Here is a 20,548-nt window from a genome sequence, read left to right on the forward strand (position 1 = left end):
CCTGGAACCTTTGTGTCATCCTTGGGAAATGCCCAGCTGTATTCCTGAAAAGTTGAATAAACAGTTCACTTTTGAGAATGAAATTTATTTTAAATGCTATTTAAGGAAATTCTCTCCTGAATTATTTTATGGGACAGATAATTACTTGCTCATTTTATATTTTTAAACTTTCTGTTTTATATTGGAGTGTAGACGATTAACAACGTCGTGACAGTTCAGGTGGACAGCGAAGGGACTCAGCCATACATACACATGTATCCATTCTCCCCCAAGCTCCTCTCTCATTCAGGGTGCCACGTAACTTGAGCAGAGTTCCCTTTGCTATACAGTAAGTAGGTCCTTGTTGGTTATCCATTTTAAATAAAGCACTGTGTATCTGTCCACCCCAAGCTCCCTAACTGTCCCTCCCCCTGTCTTTCCCCCACCCTGGCAATCATAAGTTCATTCTCTAAGCCCGTGAGTCTGTTTCTATTTTCTAAATACGTTCATTTGTATCATGTCTTTAAGATATTTGTTTTGCTTTCCCTATAGTTAGCCTGTAAGTTATCTGCAAAACTACAGTGATGCTGCACAGCCACCTCCTCCACATTAATGACATGTAGACATTCTCAGATTTAAAGAGAAACCTGCAAGTACCATATCTGTAACACACATTTCTGAATTCCTAGCATCTCTGTTAATTAGCCCTAATCTTTAACTTCGGAAAATAATCAAGAGAGATTATCTGAGCCTCTGTTATCACAAGAGAATCATGGATGAAATTCCATTCAAAATAAGAGTAAAATCAGGAGAGAACACTGGGTTGACAGCTTCGATCAGCAGGCTGGAGTTCTGCTTTTCTCACAAATTGATTTTGGTAAATTGTCTAGCTTCCCTGGACCTCAGTATTCTCTTTGGGAAGATGACATTAAAAATGTCTGCCCTTCATACTTAGAGTTTATCAGGATTACAGGGAAAATAAATATGTGAGGGCATTTATTTTGTAAGCACAAAGTAAGTTTCACTGCAAATCTAATCAAGTGTGTGGTGTCTTCTAAAGTTCCCCCAGGCAAGATTGCAGGATAAATCCTATTCACTGAAACTCTGTCATCTTCTCTTGGAAGCATTGGCAGCAAAGATGAGTCATTAAGAGAAATGCTGTTATTATTACAAAGATCATAAGAGAAATAAGAATAGCATTAACAGTGCACATAATTAATATTCACACTTAGGGGAGCTTAGAACAACTCAGAATATGGGTGCCAATGTGAGCTGCCTATGGGCAATGTTTAGTGTCTGTTCCCTCTCTACTTTTTCATCCTGTAAGTGATCCCTGGTGGATCATTCGGTAGAGAGTCTGCCTGCAATACAGGAGACCCAGGTTCAATCCCTGGGTCAGGAAGTTACCTTGGCGGAGGACATGGCAACCCACTCCAGTATTCTTGCCTGGAGAATCCCATGGACAGAGGAGCCTGGCGGGCTACATAGTCCATGGGGGTCACATGAGTAGGACACGACTTAGCGACTAAACCTACCTACCAAAGTATTTCTAGACTCTTGTTCCTTGAGCTCTTGGCTGGCATTCTACCCAGGGATCCTGACTTTGATCTGATGTCTTGCTTTGTAATTCTGATTTAATTGCTCTGCTTTCAAAATATGCCATAATTCTCAAAAGTCTGAATCCATAACTAGTTTATTAACCTGATGAATGATAAACATTGACCAAATTCCTGTTATTGAGCTGAATTGAATGTGGTATAAATGGCTGGCCTTGACTTTGGAGCTGAATTGAATGTGGTATAAATGGGAGACCTTGACTTTGACATCACTGTGTCCTAATGACCTACTATATAGTTAGAACCTTCAGAACTTTTCTTCAGAGGTGAGAAGTGGAGAGGTCACAGTTTTGGCTAGCAGACTCTTTTATATGACTTAGAATTTAGATTAAGAATCACAAGTCACCAACTTTTAAAAATAGAAAACTATCTCACAAATTTCCAGCTTTCTGACTTCTCTTAAATATCAGACCATATAGTGGCACTGGGTACTTCATGGCAAAAATAGCAATGACTGAGAAGCAGCTGGTTTCTTTAGGAGGGCAATCTGTGTTCAGTGTACCAGGGTCCCCACCTGTACCACTTCATTTATTTATGTCATCTGTGTGGCCCCTGTAGGACCTGAGTTTGTGACCCTTGAAACATTCTCGGAAATAACCTAATTAAATCCATTCTCATAACCAGTTAGTCATGGATGAAATCATGAACAGATGGTTTAAGGTGAACATATGTTGTTGATCTGTTTCTCTTACTTCATTAACTGTTTTGCCAGCATTTTAAACAGTCTAATTATATGTCACAAACTATAACTGGAGCAGCAGTTTACAAGGGGATAATCTAGGGTTTGGCTGAACTTTTAGTTTTAAATTTCAAACGAGAGCTGCTTTGAGGTTTGAACTGCAGTTCAAAGTAGAATTTTAACAGCTTAGTATTATAATATAGGTGAGTCTTAGGCAAGTTCCAAATGCCATACTTGACACATTGTTTTGATGTCATAGGAAAAATGTCATAGGAAATGACATCATAGGAAATGACATCTTGTGATATCATAGGAAAGCACCACTGATGTGGGGTTTTTACAACACACAGTTACACAGAATAAAGCACCTGCCATGAAATGTCACCATGAGTGATATATTAGAGGCAGACAAAGACCTTAGAGACATGATGTTAGCCCTGTGAAGCTCCCAGAGTTCTCTGAAGGCTTCACAAACTCTTTCCCTCATTCTCCATGCCCAGGAGAAGGAAAGTTGCTATGGATAAACCTAAGATGAGGGAAAAAATGGAGACATATTAATAGAAGGGGGTCATCTTAGCACAAGATTATAAATAATACTGTTTGGGAACTAAGCTTTTCTCTTTTGGGAGGGTCCTTTTTTGGGCGGGGCTGCATAGTTGCTTTGCAATGCTGTGTTAGTTTCTGCTATACCACCAAGTACATCAGCTATACGTGTGCACATATCCCCTATCTTCTGGAGCCCCCTCCCTCTCCCCCATCCTACCTTTCCAGGTCACCGTAGAGTGCCAGCGAGCTCCCTGTGCTAAGCAGCTGCTTCCTGCTAGCTACATGTTTCACACATGGCGTACAAATACATCAATCCACACCCCCCAATTCATCCTCACTCCCTCTTCCCCATTTCCACATGACTGTTCACCACATCTGCATCTCTATTCCTACCCTGCAAATAGATTCATCTGTACCATTTTCCTAGATTCCACATATATGCATTAATATACAATATTTGTTTCTCTCTTTATCTTTTCAATTTCTGGAGTTCCCTTTTCCTCAGATCAGAGGGTTAACATCTGGAGGCCTGGGATTAAGTTGTGGGTGTACAGAAAGGTGGCCCATGTTTGGTATACTTCAGTGAAGGCTGTCAGTCAGAAGCATAACATTTAACTACATGATTCCATATGGCCTAGAATAGGTCACTAAGCTAGAAGGTCTTCATATAGAGATTTAAGGTTAAAGTATTTCTATGTCTGTGCAAACAGAGGACCTTGCAAGTGTGGCTATGGCCATGGTGGGTGACTGGTCAAAGAACTGGGGACCTTGGGTTCAAAGACAGATAGTACCTTGACATTACTAATAGAAGCCTTCTCATATATCTGGCTTTGAGCCTAGTCATCTTCAACCCACTGTCCAATTCATCATCCACTAGGCCATATAGACAGTGGTTTAGGGCCTTAGAGAGAGTCAACAGAGCAAATGTCTCTTAGCATTCCATTTGAGAAGTAGACAACCATCTCCTATACAACGAGTGATTCAAGTTCTCTCTTGGGACCTGTAACCTGATGAGCTACTGAATCAATAACATACCATGTATGAAAATGATCAAAATCATCGTGGATAAGCATGGCGATGAAGATCCCAAAATTTAGTCTAGCATTTCTCACTTGCCTGGAGTCAGAATGAATCTAGTGCAATTACAAAAGGATGGATAAAAATAACAGGGACAGTAGTCACAGGGAAATGACGAATGCGTAGGGAGAGGGAAGTTACTTTTTCTTCTTGACGAATTCACAGACAAAGTACATGGTAAGATGGCACTCGGTGTCATTCCATCTGCCTGAGCTCAGCATCTCCACACAGTCCTCGTGGCCATAGGGGTCGCTGGGCTCACCCTCCTTCCAGTTGCTGTAGTTCTGCAGGGGAGTGTTGTCAGTGAACACATACTGACCCTCCCTCTCAAGGTCGTTCACCCCGATGAACACCCGGAAGAAGCCACTCTTGGAGACGTAGTCAGCCAGCAGCGTGTTGGCAGCTTCGTCCTTGGGCATGGCCAGCATGCCACCCCGGATGCGGCAGTGGGTCAGGGATTCCCTGTAGTTCTTCTCCTCCTGCACGATGTAGTAGAATTTCTCTTCGGTTTCCCTAATCCCTGCTATGACTTCGAAGTGAGGAAAAGAAGAACGTGATTATCTGTCTCAAACAGAGAAAAGCTAAGTATGTAATATTGCTAGATTTAAATTAATTTATTCAAGATTTAACAATTCTTTTGCCTATCGGTAACACGGTAGGCACTGCTTCCGTGTTTTGCCCGCCTTTGTAGTTGTCTGATGGAGAAGCAACTCCTGTCATTGGTCCTCCCCTGTCTTTCCTCCTTTTCTTCCCACACAACGTGAAGCAGAGAGCTGTTTGGACAAAGATGTATTATATGAACAGTCACCCAGCTCATCTCAGACAATCTTTCCCCCCCTAGTTTATGCTTTTGCCACCCTTACAGTTCCATGAACATGCCCTTCTCTCTTCCCCTTCCATGCCTTTCATGCCTGGAAAGTCTTCTTAGTGCCTCATCTGGCAAATTCCTACCCATCCTTTAGATTTTAGTCAAAATGCTTTCTTCTATAAGAGCCTTTCCAATGTCCCTGGACAGAGACAGGGGCTATTGTGCTTTCTCCCTCTGTTCCACTGACCCCTTCACTTCATAGCACTCAACACATTTTAGCCTAATTGTGTATCTCTTAAGCTTGTGAACATCCTAAGGCCCATGACCATGTCCTTGTCACTCTGTCGTCTCAGTGCCTGCAACAGTGCAGGGTAGTGGTAAAGGCTTATTGGACTGATACAGAAATAATACAGAACCTCATCCACTTCTGGCCAGATTTCTAGATTGTGAATATATGTATCAATTGAGATGGTCTATACTTCACTTCTGGACTGCAAGGAGATCAAATCAGTCAATCCTAAAGGAAATCAATCCTGAATATTCATTGGAAAGACTAATGCTGAAGCTGAAGCTCCAATACTTTGACCACTTGATGTGAAGAGCCGACTCATTTGAAAAGACCCTGATGATGGGAAAGATTGAAGGCAAGAGGAGAAGAGGGCCACAGAGAATGAGATGGTTGGATGACATCAGTGAATCCATGGACATGAGTTTGAGCAAGCTCCAGGAGACAGTGAAGGACAGGGAAGACTGGTATGCTGCAGTCCATGGGGTCGCAAGGAATTGGACAGGATTCAGCAAACTGAACAACAACACATACTTCACTTCCGGTACATAAAGTAGATTGAGCTTCTGAGTAAGATTCAGGACAGAATTAGGAAGTCAGTATCATCCCAAGATCATGATACGCTATATATATTTAGGGCTTTGTGGTCCAAACACACACACATACACACATATATATGTATATATACACTTCAGGGCCTATAAGTTAAAATTTACAAATAAAACTATGAGTACTCAAATGTTAGGAACTATGGCACTATGTTAAACCTCTGGAGTTTGGTTTATTCATTGGGGTTGAAGTCAGGTCAGAGGCAGCCTTTGTACAGGTTATAACCAGAGTTATAACTGAGGGTTAATTAATATCAAACATTTCCTATGCCTCTAGTATTACAAGATGAGGATGGGCACAAGACAGCATTTGTGTGCCTCTACTAATGTAAATAAATATGACTGGATTATAATATTTCTGTACCATTGTATGGAAAACTCCGAATGAACTTTTTGGTCAACCCAATAAATAAAAGTACAACAAAGTGAAAGCAATTGTGACAGCAACTAGAACAGCTCCCTGATTCATACTGTCTCAGGAGAGAGCACACAAGCCCCACTTTAAGGGTTTCACTGCTAACCACCCTGGGGAAATACGAGAGAAAACAAAAATGGCTAACAGAGACTATTGCACAGTTTAGAGAAATGCATAATGTTCTCATTCATTTGTACTGAGGGTAGAGGAGTCAGTGAAACTTGTATTCAAATCCTTCCTCCACTGCTCAATAGCGTGTATCTATGGGCAAGGTAATCTCTCTAAACTTCAGTCTAATCATAACAATTAGTATTATTGCAAGTAAGCAACAAAGCAACTCCTGTTTTCATTACTATTTTTATCTTCTAAGATGCTGGTTGTTTGGCTCTTGTCTCTTTTTTTTTAAGGCCCAGCTAGTCAAATTCTGCCTTTTCTCCATTTCCCTCTCTCACTAAAATCCCCTTTTCTACCTATAGGAATGCACATATGTATGTCCACAGGGCCTGAAGTGTACTAAGTGGATAATCAGAATTTTAAGAGATCTCTAACCTGGTGACTCTATCTCAATAATCTTTGCCCAAACTAAGTTAGTTCCTGCTAGAGATATTAGAATTGCAGTGGTTTGTTGGTTTTTGTTTCTTTAAGAAAGAGATTACTTTATTTTTAAATTTGTATTTATTTATTTATTTTGGTCATGTGACATTCAAGATCTTGGTTCCTCAACTGGAGATCAAAACCATGCCCCCTGCAATGGAAGGGCAGAGCCCTAACCACGAGACAGCCAAGAAAATCCCAGAATTGCCATCTTGAAAGAGATAAATCCATGGATAAATACAAACAAACAACAAAGCAAACGAGAATAGACTCACCATTCTTGACAAACTTCATCGAAGCCTTAAGGCGAGCCACACTGATGTCTAGTTGTCCAACAACTTTTCGGTATCTTCCACAATCACAGACAGTACCTTTTAAATGACAAAGTTCTCAATTCATGTTGATGCCCATGAAGAATGGATAAGAAGGGCAACTGCTCTCTTCCCAATATTTACAGCCTTTTTCTAGTCTAGCTATGTCTTTCTGTGAATGGTGATGCTTTTCGTCTTTTATTAAAGACAAGGTTTCCAATACACAGGAATTCAGAATATATCTTTTACAATATTTTGAAGGAGTTAAAACAGAGTTCTAAACCAGTTTTTTTTAAAAGAACAGTAAGCATGACAAACCACTGCTCACATATTGTGAACCATTTGGCATTTTTGTTGAACACAGAATGTACCTCTACAGTCTCAGAATAAAATCTTTACAGCATTTTAAAAACGTATTTCTAGTTTTCTCTTGTGTTACTGTATTGTTCGTTGGCGCACATAACTCTTCCAAGATGGGAGAAACCTTTCATGATGACATTAATATTAATTCTGATTATCCATTTGGAGTATAGCTTAACATTTTGAGGACTAAGTTTAAGTCATGTAAATAGATTCATCTTATAATTTTAAGAGCAAGTTGTTGCATTTGTGGATTAACTACGAATTTAATTTCTGCCACTAATTCCCCTTCACTTATTTACCTTGTCAATCACCTACTGATAATGTGGCAGAGAAAAAAGAGTAAGGAAAATGATGTAAATTTCAAATGATTTTTTTTCCTATTTAGTGGATGCTTCATGTCAATACTTTCATTTGCTTTTTTCTCTGATGGTTGAAAAGAAAAATGAATTTTACTAGCCAAAGGGAGAAAAAATTCTGTGGCTTTATTCATCCATATTCACAGTTAAATATAAGGAATTTAAAACAGCTCTTACAAGTAGGCTTCTCTACATCTTTATGGATAGGGGCTTCCCAGGTGGCTCAGTGGTAGAGAATCCACTTGCCAATGCAGGAGATGCAAGAGATGCGGGTTTGATCCCTTGGGTTGGGAAGATACCCTGGAGGAGGAAATGGCAACCCACTCCAGTATTCTTGCTGGAAAAATCCCATGGACAGAGAAGCTTGGCAGGCTATAGTCCACGGGGTTACAAAGAGTCGGATACAACTGAGCAATTAAGAATGCACACATTCACACCTTTATGGATAGAAATAATTGAAGCTCACTAGGAGTGAGCTACCCACTCCAGTGTCCTTGCCTGGAGAATCCCAGGGACAGCGGAGCCTGGTGGGCCGCCGTCTGCGGGGTCGCACGGAGTCGGACACGACTGAAGCGACTTGGCAGCAGCAGCAGGAGCAGGCATGAGCTACTGTCTTTCCCTGCATCAAGCACTGGAAAGAGTCCTGTTTTCAGTATCAGGGAGAGGCTCCCAGGCCACTGATGCATGTTCTGTGACCACCAGGCCTCGCTTCATCAGGCCAGTTTGCTGGTGACAAAATGCTTGGCCAATGTTTGGTTGAAACTCTGGTGAAAGGCTGAGTCTATTGCTGCTCCTATTGTTGAGGTCCTTGTGGATTTTCCTCTTGGTCTAGGGGGATGAGGACTGCTTCCTGATTTGCTTCCTCAAGCAAGCGTGGCAGAGGTGGAATGAACCACTTTCCTTCTACCCGTTCCATAGGGCCTGAAAAGTCACCACTTGAGAGAGAGGAGAATTTCCTTCCCTCCTTTCCTCTGGCCCAAGGAAAAGGAGGTTAATCACACTGAACAGACTATTGTTCTTCTATTAAATACATTTATTTTTGAGATAAATAGTTTTGTAATGATGCTAAAAATTAAAAAGAAAAGCAACCTAAATATCTATCAACAGAGGAATGGATAAAGAAGATGTGGCTGATTCATTTTGCTATATAGTAGAAACTAATACAACTTTGTAAAGCAACCACACTACAATAAAAATTAATTTTAAAAAGAAAAAAAATGAGCATATTATACCTGCTTTGCCTTTTCCCCCAGGTATTCCAGGCAAACCCTTTTCCCCTTTGTCACCTGAAGAAAAACAATAGCCATGAAAAGAACAACTAAACAAAATAGTACTATTCATGAGTAGAATTAAATGCATAAAGTATAATGAAAGAATTATATCAGGCAGACAATATATTACACACCTAAAATAAGAAGAAAGAGGTTTTAAACTTCATTTGTAATATCTCCAAATAATATTTACTAATATTATAAAAATAATTTGGTTTCGAGTTGGCTGCACAGGTACAACTAATCAAACAAGTCAATTAGATGGAACAAGTTACTTAGATGGAATACCAGCTGGATGTATAAACATTTAATTTTGTGTCATTTATCCCACTAACATGTTTTTATAATGTGGCCTTCTAGGCAAAGATAATATAATATTCTGCATGTTTTTAATTTTTAAAGTTCTGTTGCTTTACATATCTGAATCAATTTATTAGCATAACGCAGTGTCTGTGTATTTATTATATTATGCCCCCAAGTTCTTCCATGTGGCTTTGCCCTTGGATTTTCAAAAATGTATATTGTGCTTTTTCAATTTAATTGAATAAATACATACTATTTACTTACTCTATGCAAGACAAAATATTTGCTTGGTACTTTGAAAAGATATAAAGAGAGATAAGATTAAACTTTTGGCTTGAAAGAGTTTATGCTTTTTGGAAGAGATGTGATGTATGCAAATATTGATAAAATAAAGTTGTGTCAAAAATATTATTCTGAAATATCAATCTTGATAATTTTCCTTTCTGCTCTTTTTTGTATGTGACCTTTTCCTTAGTCAGAGACATTGACAAAATAAATTTGAGAATCAGAATTGTTAAAGCACAGAGGAAAAAAGCTGACTTTTTTTCAACTTCAAAATAGTCTCTTGAAGTCCACATCAGACACAATAATTGAAAGCAAAAGCTTTTGATTTATAAGAGGAAATGGTTGGCTGAACTTTGGGGGAATCAAAAGAGAAGATCCCGATAGAAGTAAAATAGAGCTTATGCTTCAATGGAGATCTGGAAAAAGAATAAGAAAAAATTCAGGGGGATAAATACAGGATGATGGTCATACAGGTTAAAGAAGAGTATGAGGTTTACTCTTGTAGGACAATGATATGGCCAGGGATTGGGTAAATAACAGAGGGGACAATGTAAGGGGGAATGGAGTCAGCATTGAGGTTCTGCCTATTTCTTTCCTTTCCCAACAAAAAGGGAAAACCCAAAGGATTCCCCATATTGCCTGTCCATTAGCTATTCTGTCTTTGCTGATCACTTTTCATTAAGAGTCCTGTATGTGTTGATCATTGATCATCCAGAAATTCATGCCGACCAGGGCCCCAAGGATTTGCTGAGCCTTTCCTAATTGACCCACATGGATGCTTTTCTTTACAGTGATGCCAGACCTTCATGAGCTCCACAGATAAAAGGAGGGGGCTCCTTGAAACTCTGAATGTAGTTTGAGTATGCAGTGGAATGTGTCTGATCCTTGTGCTTAGATGAAATGAGACAATGGTGAAATCTATGACAATGGAATGTGATAAATATTGTAAGAGATACCATGAACAGAGATAACATACTCTGTCCAATGTTAGGGGGAGCTGACAGAGATGGTGCTCCAGCTGGAAGAATGAAGGAAGGCTCTCCTGAGGAGATGGTGCTGGAGTTTCAGAAGGTGGAGGTGGGAGCCAGGTAGTAGACCCCGAAGAGCAGAGGTGTAGTTGGGAAAGAAGCATAAAAGTATGCCGAGCATCCTGATAAGGAAGATTGATCTGGACACATCTGATCTGTGTCCTGAAAACTCCTCATTTCCCTTATGTGTAAGCTGGAAAAGATAAGACTAGATTTGAGAAAATGTTAAGGGAAGAAAGGGAATATATGTTTGCTGAGTGCCAATTATTTGTCAAGTATTGTTTGGATACTTTAGATGTATTGTCATATGAAATCCAATGAGATAGGTGCTATCATTATTTTTATTCTAACAACTGAAGAAATTGAGAGTCAGGGAGGCAAAATAAATGACTCAAGGACATCCAACAATTCAATAGCAGTGCTGCTATTAAAACCCAACCACTTCTGACTCTCTAGTTTGTGGTTCAGTTCAGTTCAGTCACTCAGTCATGTCCCGACTCTTCGCGACCCATGAACCACAGCACGCCAGGCCTCCCTGTCCATCACCAACTATCGGAGTTCACCCAAACCCATGTCCATCGAGTCAGTGAGGCCATCCAACCATCTCATCCTCTGTCGTCCCCTTCTCCTCCTGCCTTCAATCTTTCCCAGCATCAGGGTCTTTTCAAATGAGTCAGCTCTTCGCATGAGGTGGACAAAGTATTGGAGTTTCAGCTTCAACATCAGTCCTTCCAATGAACACCCAGGACTAATCTCCTTTAGGATGGACTGGTTGGATCTCCTTGCAGTCCAAGGGACTCTCAAGAGTCTTCTCCAACACCACAGTTCAAAAGCATCAATTCTTCGGAACTCAGCTTTCTTTATAGTCCAACTCTCACATCCATACATGACCACTGGAAAAACCATAGCCTTGACTAGACGGACCTTTCTTGGTAAAGTAATGTCTCTGCTTTTAAGTATGCTGTCTACGTTGGTCATAACTTTCCTTCCAAGGAGTAAGCGTCTTTTCATTTCATGGCTGCAATCACCATCTGCACTGATTTTGGAGCCCAGAAAAATAAAGTCAGCCACTGTTTCCACTGTTTCCCCACCTATTTGCCATGAAGTGATGGACCAGATGCCATGATCTTAGTTTTCTAAATGTTGAGCTTTAAGCCAACTTTTTCACTTTCCTCTTTCATTTTCATCAAGAGGCACTTTAGTTCTTCTTCACTTTCTGCCATAAGGGTGGTGTCATCTGCATAACTGAGGTTATTGATATTTCTCTCGGCAATCTTGATTCCAGCTTGTGCTTCTTCCAGCCCAGCATTTCTCATGATGTACTCTGCATATAAGTTAAATAAGCAGGGTGACAATATACAGCCTTGACTTACTCCTTTTCCTATTTGGAACCAGTCGGTTGTTCCATGTCCAGTTCTAACTGTTGCTTCCTGACCTGCATACAGGTTTCTCAAGAGGCAGCTCAGGTGGTCTGGTATGCCCATCTCTTTAAGAACTTTCCACAGTTTATTGTGATCCACACAGTCAAAGGCTTTGGCATAGTCAATAAAGCAGAAGTAGATGTTTTTCTGGAACTCTCTTGCTTTTTTGATGATCCAGCAGATGTTGGCAACTTGATCTCTGGTTCCTCTGCCTTTTCTAAAACCAGCTTGAACATCACGTATTGCTGAAGCTAGTTTGTGGTACTTTTCAAATAATTTAACCAACAATAGAATGAAGGGAAGCAAAGTCTTCAAAAAGAGCTATAAAATGTTGAAAGTAATATAAACCTTATCATCACCAAAAACAATATGGACTTGAAAGATCATATGAATCTAGCTTCATATTTTAATTAAAAAATAGTTTATTTTCTTTATATGTGAATCTCTTTCAATTCAACATGAGTTGAAAACTGATTCTCATTCTGCTATGATCCTAGTTCTTGTCTAAGTCCAATAATAAACATTTAAAAAGTATACAGAAAGTATTTGCTTTAGAAAAGTATAGGCTTTTGGAGAACTTCGCTGGTAGTCCAGTGGTTGGGACTCCATGCTTTCACTGCTGAGGATGCTGGTTCAATCCCTAGTTGAGGAAGTAGGAGCTTCCTACAGCTTGCAGCTGTGCAGCATGGCCAAAATGTTAGGTTTTTAAGGAAAACAAAGTGCACGTAAGAGACCAAGGAGATGAGACACTAGCACTATTACTCCCTAACAGAGAGAAATCAAAGAAATGCCTGGTAGGTATTCAGAGAAGGCAAAGATGACTGTGGATCAGAGTAGGAAAGAAGGCTTCTTTGAAGCAGCAGCCTTTAACTGGATATTAACAATGTGGAGGATAGATTCTTGAATTGATACATGGATTTTTTTCTGAGAAGATGTAAGCACTGTGACTACTTTCCAGTATTTTGACATGAATTCCTTTCTGTTTTTTAACAGATGGGAAAGACAAAACAGTATGGTGGAGTGAAAAACCACAGAAGTCTGAACAACCAGGGTTTGAATGCTGACTCTGCATCTTACTAGCTAAACATGGACCAGTTACTTAATTCCTTTACATTTCCATTTCTTCATTTTTAAAGTGGAATGATGGTGCCTAAAGTCATAAGAAGGATAAATTAGACAATGTCATGGCATTAGGTCTGTGCTTGACTTGTAGAGGGTATTTAACCAATGTTTGCTTCCACACACTAAATCAGAGTTACAGTAAAGGAAAGCGTGCCAAGTAGTTAGCCAATTCATGGTGGATGTGAGCTCATTGTGTCTATTTCCCCAAAATGAAATCTGGTTTAAAGCCACATATAAAAATTAAGTGAGAACACCTCTGTATTAACTGTCTTAAGGTTGAAGAATCAGAGGCTGCTTTTAGACAAACAAAACACCATAACACTTTCATTGTAAAAGGATTATCAACCTTAAATAAAAGCATCTATTTTGCTATGAGATTGAATTTACCTATAGTAAATCAACCTTTCCTATTCCTGAAATGAAATATTGACATCCAGAAAGCTACCTTCTCCATTCAAGTGACAACATTAAGGTCAGCCCAGAAAGTTGAGATTAATCTGAGTCAGTGAAAAATTTAGAAGGACCAGGGACAAAATGAGGACAATAAATTTCAAAGTACAGTTTAAAAATGAAATTAATCCAGGTGAGCCAGAACACTGAACCTCCATTTTCAAAAATATTCCAGGACATGCTCATAAATTTTCAAGGCATGTCTCTGGAGGAGAAAAACACTTAGCCAGTGTTGAAAACTGATGTTAGGGGAAAGTAGTAGCTAACAAAAATAAAGAGTAGAAAAGAGAGTCACATCATAGGAAATGACATATATCATTTATTCTTCATTCTTAATGCAATAAACATTTAGAAAGTTTCTCCTTTATAGTAGACATTAGAAAAAAATGATTAAAAAGCAGGATTTCCCAAATACAACTTATATGTATTTAAACAAATAGATCTGATATAGCTTCCATTCATTTCCTCCAGAAATTCATAGCCAGTTGAATGACACAGACAAGTTAATAAGGCATAGTGATAATTAATAAAGTGTGCACTAGGTGCATATGCATAAGAGTTTGAATGAGGAATTGGCCTGAAGAAGATAAGGTTAGTTAACCCTATCCATTCCAGACTGCTACTTCTCCAATATTTGGAACTTCATCCATTTTGAGGCTCAGAAAAATCATAGCACAGTTTTTGACATTCCCCCCATCTCTGTTGTTTACCATCCTCTCTTCAAGAGTTATCTAGTCTTGTTCTATGAAAGGGTTAAGACTTGGCTCAACATCATGAACTTCAGCTCTCCTGGTTGGAGTCTTATCTAGATCTGACACATCTAAATCTAGGAAAGTTCAACATCTAGAATAATTCACTGAAAAATGAAGGTCTTGAATTCTGGATGTGTTTATTGCAATAACGTAGTCTCCCCCTCCACGTCTGCTCATCTCTAGGGCAATACTTGAGATCTTAACCTTATATAATGTGATTGCATCTCAGAAATCTTGAAGTCCAACATCCCACACTCTAGTTACACATTTCCATCCCTTAACCATTTGTTAAGTGAAGCTGATATAACCAGAGGCAGATTTATGATGATTTTATCCAAAGCTTATACAATTTGAGGAGACTTTTTAAAAAAAATACCAAATTCCAAATTGAAAAGTACTTATAAAAATGAACACATTATAAGAAAAAATTTTGGATCATTTTTATTATCATTATTCTAAATTCTTTTTCAGGTAGATTCCCTATCTCCTCTTCTTTTGTTTGGCTTGGTGGGCATTTCTCATGTTCCTTTACCTGTTGGGTATTTCTGTGCCTTTTCATCTTGTTTAGATTGCTGTGTTTGGAATGGCCTTTCTGTATTCTGGTGGTGTGTGGTTCCTTTTTATTGTGGAGGTTTCACCCAGTGGGTGGGGTTGGACCATTGGCTTGTCAAGGTAAAACTAAATGGCTAAATTTTAAAAGTAGTCAAGGGCCACAATACAAAATTCACTTAAAAATGTAACATTTTAATTAATAAATGAATTTTGTGCATCTATAATTGTTCTTTTCATATAGTATGTGCTGTGTATGTTTGGCTGCATTCATGTTCATCCAACTGAGCTAGCAATATTTATTGATAGGTGTCTCATTTCCCTTTTCAAAATATCACCTTTGCCTAACTCAAGTTTGGGGTCTGTTTCTGCATTGTTTATTTCTTTCCACTGGTCTATTTGTCTCTGCACTAAATCAACACTATCTTAATTGTTTAGCTTTATAATAAATGTTTAAATTTATTAAACATTAATTTATAACATTTATTTGATTTAAGTCTTTCACTTTTGTTTTTATTTTTCAAGATACTCTTTGGGTATCCATGGTCGTTTTCATTTCCATATAAATTTTGAATTGGCTTATCAGATACCAAGAGAACTACTTCTGGGATGTTAATTGAGAGAAGGCTGAAACTATAGATCAAATTTGGGACATCTTAACAATATTAATTATCCTAACAATATTGAGTCTCCCAATCTATGCATGTAGCTTTACTTCCATCTCCTTAGATAATCTTTAATTTCTCTCCTTATAATCATGTAGTGTTTGTTGTAGAGAGCTTATACATCATTTGTTAGATTTATTTCTAGATATTTGCTATCATAAAGGGAATCTTTTTAATTTCAGTTTTTAAAATTGTTTCTAGTACTTAGAAACAAAAATTGATTTTTGTAAGTTAAAGTGCTGCCTGCATGTTTAGTCATGTCTAACTCCCACCGGGCTCCTCTGTCCCTGGGATTCTCCAAGCAAGGATACTGGAGTGGGTTGTCTTGCCCTCCTCCAGGGGATCTTTTTCACCAGGGATTGAACCTGCATCTCCTTCAGCTCCTGCATTGGCAGGCAGATTCTTACCATTGCACCACCTGGGAAGACCCTTGTTAAGCTATCTTTAAAAAAACAATACAAATAGCTTATCTGTAGATTCTTTTGAATTTTCTGGGTATGTTACAAGATTAGGAAATAATCACCATCTTATTTCTCCATTTCCAAGTATTGTGATTCTTCTCTCTTATTCTGGCGTTTTTGCTCTGGCTAGAACGTCTTCTATAGTATTGACTAGACTTGATGATGAGGGCTATACTTAACTCATTTCCATTATCAGGAGAGCTGTGTTCAATATTTCTTTACCAAGTATGATTTTTAGATAAATTTTCATTGATGCTATTCCTTTTCATATTAAATGTTCCCCTTGATTTTCAGTTTGCTAAGATTTTTTTTTAAAAAAACATGAATGGGTGTGTGTTTGACTATTTTATTCAGAATTTCATAAGTTCTAACTGGAGGTGTTTATTTTTGAAATAAGAAATAAGACTCCCATTTCCTGGGCCACTCATCTCTGGCAGACTTTGAACACCATTTAAGTCTGAGCAACTTTCTGCTCAAGCCTCTTAGTCCTTTAATGCTGCCTCACATGTGAATCTGTAAATGAGGAAAAATGGATCAGGATGTAGAGCCTACCTTAGTGTGGTCCCCTTCTTCTACAAATCACAGTCCCTAAAGTCTATTCAACTTGGTTGCCCTCTCATGCCTTCAAATATGTTTGTTTGTTTGTTTTTGACTCAACTAGCCATTCTTAGCAGAAGGATTCATGCAGGTGAATCTCTCATAGTCTGTAGCAGAAATCTGAATTTTGCCTTTATTATAAATAATGTAAGTGATTTTTCTCACCTTCACAACTTGTTATTGATGGTGTATGTAAATTAAGAATATTGTCAAACTTGAAAATACCTCTGTAAAGTCTTGTTCACATATGAGCTGTTAGATTTGAAATTTTTTTCCACCGATGAACTCTGCCGGGTACATTTCATACCCTGTTTCTTTTGCACAACCTACACATTTCTTGGGCTGGATGCCCTGGACATATTCCTATGATGATCTGACCTCTGCCCCTCCACTTTTCCATCATGACTTTGGATACATCTGCACAGTAGGTGGTAGAAGTATTCCTGGAAGCTATTCCAACATCAGAATTCTTAGCAGGAACTTAACTCTACGTGGAAATGACTACAAACTACAGACAGATATTCCATTAAGTCCAAATGATATATTTCCCCAATTCAAGTTCTTTTTAACTAGCTCCCAAAATACTTGTATCCACTCCAAAAACTGATACAAGGAGAAGTATGATGGAGGAGAGTTGGATCAGAAGACAGGACTCTTTTTTTTTTTTTGTATGCTGTTATGACTGTCTTTATTTTGTCCTTGAGGGAACTGAAGCACAGATAGATTAAGAAATGTCCACAAGGTCAAATATATACAAGAAAGACCCTGAGTGGATTGAAACCCAATCATTCTGATTTCAAACCTCAAGAGCTTAAATACTCTGCTGAATGACAGACCAAATAATCCATGGTAGAAGATGTTCATACCTTAATGGGTGATCAAGCTTAGGCTGGGAGCACAAAAGAAAGGACGGGTTCAGGAAAAGCTTTATCAAGAAGTCTACTTTTCCATGGTCTCAAAGAATGAGTGGTATTTTGACTGACAAAGAGGTGTCTGGGGTAGAAAACTGTCTGAGTAAAGGCAGGGGGCAGGAGAAGACACCTTGACATGTTTGGGAAACAGCAAAAGGAGACAGTCCTCTTAATGCATGCATTCCAGTGGGGACAGTATCACCTCACAGATCGAAAGTCAGTGCAGCAGGGGTGAAAAAATCTTACTCTTTTAAAATATATAAAGGGGAAATATACACAAACTACATAACATGTGGTCAATCGGTGGGAAATTTTTGGAGACTTGCAACAATTTGAAAAAACTCACAAACTGCGTAGACTAGAAATACCAAAACAATTAAGAAAAAGGTATGTCATGAATACATTAAATATATGCGTTAAATAGATAGTAGTCTATTTTATCATTTATACCATAAAATATATACAAATTGATTATAGAAAGTTAATGTTTATCAAAACTTCCATACACAACCACAGGCCATACATGGTGCCATTCCCAGTTGTGAGAAATGTAAACAAACATAATGATGCAATATTAAATCATAACTGCATAAATTTAACTGGAGTAAATACTGTACTAAGGTATAGTTTCATAGCCACCTCCCACTACTCAAGTGTTGCAAGTATCTGCTTAAAATACTCTCTGATGCAATTCATCTCCACTGGAGCAGTTGGTAGGTTCAAGAAAATTGTGTATCCAAGTAAAAAGTGATCACTCTGCATCTTCAAACCAATAGTACAATGTCTGTATGAATTGCTAAATATCAGAAGCAGTAAGAACTGGCTACCATTGCGGGGTTTTAGGAAAAGAGGATAAAGACTGCTGAGATAATAAAGAGAAGGCCAGCTCCATAGTGAAGCAGGAATGTGCAGGGTCAAAATATGAGTGAAAACAAAAGGATATAGATATATACACTTCAGATTCCTACTCTGTTAACATATCTCAGACACAGAATTATTATTATTCCACTCCAATTAAAATACAGTATTATACTGTTCTTGGCTACCTTGATTTTTATGAATAATTGTTTTCTACAACCGAGTGTGCTTCATGATCATGACACCCATTTTAATCGTATAAAGGATTATAACCAGTAGGTCCCAGGAGACAGTTCTATGTAGAGTTTAACTGAACTTTATGTTTGACTCCGTCCTTGAATTTCAATTGAATTTTGCTCAAGGCCTTTTTGTAAAGACACATTGCTTACATATGGAAGAAACAGCCAAGTTAGGAAGAGAGAACTCGTATTTTAAAAGAAAGAAAAAGGGTCATTTTTGTAATACAGAACATTTCAAAATAGATCAAGGGTAGGTTCCCTCTGCTTTAAATTGCTACTAGAGAATGGTAAAATACAGCTTACCCTTCTTGCCAATGGGCCCAGTCTTGCCAATATTGCCTTGATCCCCTACATCACCCAGTTCTCCCTTAACTCCTGAAAAGAAAAATGTGTCATCTTTATATCTTAAGGTTTTATCTTCCTTTTAATGATATGCCTAATATATGATATTCACTTGAAAGAAATACTTAAAAGTGCATTCTTCTATGTGTGATATATAATATATATTCTTTGCTATATCACCTATTTTAATAGCATTATAATGTATGCACTAAAATTAAAGTGTGGGTAAGTATGACAGTCCTGGGTTAAATGATATTAAAATGCTTACAGATGCAATATTTCTAAAGAACTCAAGCAGAGGATGTTTAATCTAAAGGTCAGATAAGGGGCTGAGTGAAAGAATTCTTGTATTTTATTCTGATTCTATTCCTCCTGAGATCCATTTTAGCTTCACTTTGGGATTCTATTTCCTCACTGCCTTAAAACAAGATTTGACTATCTTACCATTTTTTAGAAAGGGAGCGAATGCACAATCATAAAACCTAGTAATCAAAGGGACATCAAAGATTGTTCCACCATATTTTTATTAAAAAAAAAAATATATATATATATATATATATAATCAGGAATTCCTGAGTTCCTACAAAATTGTTATTAATTTGGGTTTTTAATCTGTGGTTATCTAAAAAATATTTATCAGCTGTAAAGCTGTCTATATGTGAGAATAATTCTGCAGTTGATTGTACATATTTCTTCCCAATCCAGGGATCCAACTCATGTCTCTTACATTTCCTGCATTGGCAGGTGAGTTCTTTACCACCGGCAGCACCAGGGAAGCCTATTTTCAGACTAAGAAGAGTTTAAATTAGCATTTCTCAAATTGAAGTCTCAAAAGCCTATGAGTCTGCTTCTCTTTAAATTACTGAAGATATAAAAATCAGTGGTCCAGGGCCACCATCTTGCAGCAATTGGCGAGGAATGGTTCTAGCACTCAGGACACACACAGATCACAATGCAGAAGCTGTATTTTGTCAAGGTTAAGTCTTGTCTTGTGATTAAAACATTCACAAAAATCCTTTGTGTTATTCTCATTTTCCTTGCTTGTACCTCTCCCATAAATACCCCACCATTTGCTGGGAGATCTTGGGGAAAAGTGAGTAAATTAATGGGTCAGACAGTTCTTTCTGTTTTTTCTTATCTTCCTCCTCACACTCTAAACCAGAGTTGCTTAGTGTGGCTTCTGAGAAGAGACACAGCAATCAACAAAGCTGTGTTTCTAAAACTAATGGTTTCTCAGATATTCCCAGAGACTGCTATGCTCCAGAATTCCCAGGGTGTTCCTCTTTCATTGGCCCTAACGATGCAGCCTGAGAGCTGTGTCCGAGTCTTGCTGACAAGCAATCTCATGGGAACTCTCTGGGGGTGGCTAAATTCACATGTGAAATACATTTCATGACTCTTTGGAGCAGAGGGTGTTATGAAAGCTGCTAAACTTCCAGGCCAAGTCCTGTATAGAGAAAAGTGTCAAAGTGATGTCCTGTCACCTACCTTTTGGCCCCATGCGTCCCACTTTGCCAAGCTTTCCCTCCTCTCCTGGATCTCCTTTTTCACCATCATCTCCTTTTGAAATGAAAAATGAATGAGTGAAGCAGCTCAAATAGTAATATAAGCACAGACGCCCCAGGAGAAACTGAACGTGGTTAGAATTCATCTCTC

At 38.4% G+C, this 20,548-nt stretch overlaps 1 protein-coding gene across 4 annotated transcripts in view; it reads right to left on the bottom strand.

The window, feature by feature from the left end:
• Positions 1-471: 471 nt before the first annotated feature.
• The window catches only part of COLEC10 (collectin subfamily member 10), a 124,118-nt gene continuing 104,041 nt past the window's right edge, over positions 472-20,548 (bottom strand). For all 4 annotated transcript variants that reach the window (XM_043879267.1, XM_043879265.1, XM_043879266.1 and 1 more), the window contains 5 exons: positions 20,381-20,452; positions 18,854-18,925; positions 8,871-8,924; positions 6,884-6,979; positions 472-4,426 (listed from right to left, as the gene is read on the bottom strand). In XM_043879267.1, the coding sequence (XP_043735202.1) occupies positions 4,035-4,426; positions 6,884-6,979; positions 8,871-8,924; positions 18,854-18,925; positions 20,381-20,393 (627 nt within the window). In that variant the 5' untranslated portion in view covers positions 20,394-20,452 and the 3' untranslated portion in view covers positions 472-4,034. The remainder of the gene's footprint in view (positions 4,427-6,883; positions 6,980-8,870; positions 8,925-18,853; positions 18,926-20,380; positions 20,453-20,548) is intronic.

This window comes from Cervus elaphus, chromosome 21 (assembly GCF_910594005.1).
Source record: "Cervus elaphus chromosome 21, mCerEla1.1, whole genome shotgun sequence".
Taxonomy (NCBI): domain Eukaryota; kingdom Metazoa; phylum Chordata; class Mammalia; order Artiodactyla; family Cervidae; genus Cervus; species Cervus elaphus.